The sequence below is a fragment of the Eimeria maxima genome, genomic scaffold, assembly GCF_000499605.1.
Source record: "Eimeria maxima Weybridge genomic scaffold, Emw_scaff1956, whole genome shotgun sequence".
Classification (NCBI taxonomy): domain Eukaryota; phylum Apicomplexa; class Conoidasida; order Eucoccidiorida; family Eimeriidae; genus Eimeria; species Eimeria maxima.
In genome coordinates, this window is record NW_013564847.1 from 1 (window position 1) to 4842 (window position 4842).

At 30.3% G+C, this 4842-nt stretch overlaps 1 protein-coding gene across 1 annotated transcript; it reads left to right on the forward strand.

The window, feature by feature from the left end:
- Window positions 1-559: 559 nt before the first annotated feature.
- EMWEY_00056570 (hypothetical protein) lies at window positions 560-786 on the forward strand (the record flags this gene model as incomplete). Its single annotated transcript, XM_013480465.1, has 1 exon — window positions 560-786. A coding segment is annotated over one exon (227 nt), but the record flags the coding sequence as incomplete, so codon positions are not given.
- Between the last annotated feature and the right edge of the window lie 4056 nt (window positions 787-4842).

Consider the following 4842-nt stretch of genomic DNA (forward strand, 5'->3'; position numbering starts at 1 on the left):
ATATTATATATATACTTATTATTACTACTAATTAAGATGCCTAGACACTGCAAACCCTAAACCCTAAACCCTAAACCCTAATATTGTCAAATAAGCTCGGAAAGACTTCATTCAAACAACAACAGGAACAGCAACAGCAACAGCAGCAGCAGCAGCACAACTCTGCTGCTGCTGCTGCTGCTGCTGCTGCTGTGCATTGCGTTTGTTAGTTTGTCGGTCCTTAAAAAAGATCCATAAAGGATAAATAGCAACAACAACTCCCCCTCTACCAACCTACCTAGCTAGCTAGCTAGCTAGGTAGGTAGGCAGCTAGCTAGCTAGCTAGCTAGCTACTACTTACCTACCCTCACCCACCCAGCTAGCTAGCTAGCTAGCTAGCTAGCTAGCTATCTAGTAAGGAAAAAAAAAAGAAGAAATAAAAAAGATAGAAGAAATAAATAATAGATAAAAAAGAAAAAGAAAAAAGAAAAATAAATAAATAAATTTATTTATTTATTTATTTATTTATTATTGGTTGCTCCTTGTTTATTTTGTATAATATTATCTTGTATATGTATAGGTACAGGAGAATATCTAAGAAAGTTCATGTTATATGTTCCTTTTCCTTGTGTTAATGTTCTTAGTTTTGTTGTAAATTCTCTTAATTCTGCTAATGGTACATTTGCTATTATACATTTTATTCCTCCTCTTCCTCCTCCTCTTCCTCCTCCTTCTCCTATTCCTATTCCTATTCCTTCTTCTTCTTCTCTTCCTCCTCCTCCTCCTGATCCTATTGATGGGTTATAACCCTGGTGTTGCTGCTGTTGCTGCTGTTGTTGTATATTATTAGTATTATTATTATTATTATTAGCAGCAGCAGCAGCAGCAGCAGCAGCAGCAGCAGCAGCAGGATAATAATGATCATCAATAGATTGTATGATTGCCCTCTTGGATGCAAGAAAGGAGACAACATCCCCTAGATAAATAAGAGGAATAAATACATGAATAAGCATAATAGGCTCTAGTAGATAAGGATCAGCAGCAGCAACAGCAGCACGAATAGCAGCAGCAGCAGCAAGCTCATATGCTAACTCTGTACTATCTACAGGATGATAAGAACCATCAATAATATCTATTTGTATATCTATAAGAGGATAATTAGCAAGAAAACCTTTATTTAATTGTTTTTTTATCCCTTTTATTATACTAGGTATATATATATTAGGTATATTTCCTCCTTTTATCTTATTTATTATTTTTATTCCTTTTCCTATAGATAAAGGTATTATATTTATATATATATCTGCATATTGTCCTCTTCCTCCTGTTTGTTTAATATATTTACCTCTTCCTTCTCCTTTTTTTCTTATTGTCTCCTTATATATTATATTAGGTAATCCTTTTCTTATTAATAAATTATTTTCTCTTATTATTCTATCTATTATTATATCTAGATGTAATTCCCCCATACCTTTTATGATTATTTCTTTTGTATTGGGGTGTATATACACCTGAATAGATGGATCCTCTCTTGCATATTTATATAATATATTTATTAATTTTTCTTCTTCTTCCTTATTTATTGCCTCTATACTTATACACAAGGAAGGAATAGGTATATTTATATTATTTAATATATATATATTATCTATATTACATAGTGTATCTCCTGTTCTTATTTCTTTATTATTTATACCTATTATTTTTTTTTTTCCTCCTTTTTCTTCCTCTTTTATGCCTATTAATGCACCTATTTCTCCTGCTTTTATCTCTTTCTTATCATAACGATTATTGCAGTGTATAGACACTATACGTATTACTTTTTCTCTCTTATTTGTCCTACTATTTACTATTATATCCCCTATTCTTATTCTTCCTTTATATACACGAATAAATATTTCCTTACCTAAATAATTATCATTATTTATCTTGAATACTAATGCAGCAAGAGGTCCATCTATAGATGTATTTAATAATACTTTCTTCTTTATATACCTACTACTGCTGCTGCTGCTGCTGCTGCTGCTGCTGCTGCTGCTGTTGCTATAGTCGTCTTCCTCCTCCGTGCTGCTGCTTGCTGCTGTTGCTGCTGTTGTGCCATCTATATCATCATATGTATCATTTATTATTGTTACATCTCCTTCTTCTTCTTCTTCTTCCTCCTCCTCCTCCTCCTCCTCTTCCTTACTACTACTACTACTACTGCTGCTGCTGCTGCTGCTGCTGTTGCTGCTGCTGCTGCTATTTTTATTATTCTTCTGTTTATTATTATTATTATGATTATTATTATTATTATTATAAGATTTAGGTATTAATTGTATAGCTTGTATAGGTGGTATATCTAGAGGAGAAGGAAGAAAATAAATAATTGAATCTAATAAAGGTTGTATACCCTTATTTCTTAGGGAACTACCACATAATACAGGTACTATATTATTATTATTATTATTATTATTATTTATATTATTATTATTATTATTTATATTATTATTATGATTAATTAGATGTCTTATACCTATTATAATTTCTTTAGGTGTTAATGTACCATTATCTAGATATTTATTTAATAAATCTTCTCTTGCCTCTGCTGCTCTTGTTATTAATTCCCCCCTATAATGATTAACAATTTCTTGCATATATTCAGGTATAGATGTATAATAATAATCTATATTTTTTATTTTTTTCTTAGGATCTATAATAGTATTTATATTAAGAATATTGGGATCGACGATCCCAGTATTGGGATCGACGATCCCAGTATTGGGATCGACGATCCCAGCATTAGGATCGACGATCCCAGGAATAATAACACGATTAGGATCGATCCCTTGATGAATAGTACTGGGATCGTTAAGGGGATCGTGTATAATATTATCTATTGATGAGGGGGAAGGAGGAGTACCCCACAATATAGATTTATTATGTATTAGATCTATAACACCATAGAAAGAAAGATCATCTTGTATAGGTAATTGTATAGGTATAGTATATACATTAAATTTATTATTAATTTGTTGCATGCATGCATAATAATCTGCACCTAATCTATCCATTTTATTAATATAAATTAATTTTTTTATATTATATTTATCTATTTTATGCCATATATATTCTGTTTGTGTTTCTATGCCATTAACACCATCAATAACAACAACCCCACCATCAATAACACGAATACTTCTTTCTACCTCTATATTAAAATCAACATGTCCAGGTGTATCTATTATATTTATTTTATGTATAGGGAATAATACATCTTTTTCTCCTTTTTCTTCTCCTCTTTCTTCTCCTCCTTCTCCTCCTTTTTTTTCTTCTTTTTTTTCCCTTTTTTTTCCTGTATTTATATACATATTATTATTATTATTATTAATAATATTATTATATTTATATATAGGTAAATAGATATTTTTTTTTTGCCAATAACATAGGGTACTAGCAGCATTAATAGTAATTCCTCTCTCCTTTTCTTGCTGCATATAATCCATTGTTGCTTCCCCTTTATGTACTTCCCCTATCTTATAATTTACTCCTGTATAATATAATATTCTTTCTGTTGTTGTTGTCTTTCCTGCATCTATATGTGCCATTATACCTATATTCCTATAATTATATATAGGTACATTTATATTATCTATAAATGCATATCTTCTTGTTGTACTATTCCTCCTCTTCTTGCTGCTGCTGCTGCTGCTGCTGCTGCTGCTGCTGATTGTGCTGCTGATGGGGAGGGGAGACATATATAATGATGTATTTATTGGGGTAGGGTAACTTCTTCTTATTAAAGAAAAAGGAGATAAAAAAGACAAAGAAGAAGAAATAACAGGAAAAGGACGAGGAGGAGGAGAGGGAGGAGAAGGAGGAGGAGAAGGAGGAGAAAAGGGAGGAGAAGGAGAGGGAGGAGAAGAAGGAGAAGAATAAATAATATAAGAAAAAGATATACATAATTCTTTTATTAAAGAAAAAATAAATATATATTTATATTTATACATTTCCTATATATTTATATTTATATTTATATTTATATTTATATTTATATTTATATTTATATTAATTAATTTATTTATTAATTTATTAATAAAAAGAAGAGAGGGGCCCCCTTAGGGGGGGGGGCCTCTAATCAATAATATATATATACATATCATTACATCATTATTTAGTACCCTTTTTTTCTTTTTTATTCTTTTTCTTCTTTTTTTTATATATATTTATATATATTCTTTTATATTATTTATTCTTCTTTCTTCTTCTTTATTTATATATACATATTTGCATGCATACAATGAATATATATATATACATATATATATAAATACAGTAGGTAGGGAGGAGAGGGGGGGGGAAAAAAGAAGAAAAAAAAAGAAAAAAAAGAAAAATCTTTTTCCTTATTATTAATTAAATAAATAATATATAAAAATAATCAATAAAAAAAAGAATTATATGCATGCATTTATACACATTTATATTGTTTATTAAGATAAATAAGACTGTGGGGGGGCCCCCCTGTGTGGGGGCCCCCCTTACTAATAAGACAGGAGGGAGAGGGAGGGAGGGGGGCCCCCCTACCTCCTTCCCTCCTGTCTTAATTATATTATAAATAAAAGAAAAAAAAGAAAAAATAAATAATTAGATTTATTTTATTCTTTTTTATTGCATGCGTTATTGCTAATAGGACCTTTTCCTGCTGCTGCTGCTGCTGCTGCTGCTGCTGCTGTTGCTGCTGCTGCTGCTGTTTCTGCACGCATTCTTGCACAAAGAAGAGATCTTGTTATAAAAGAACTATTATTATATTCCTCCCTCTATAAATAAATAAATAAATAAATAAATAAATAAATAAATAAATAAATAAATAAATAAATAAATAAA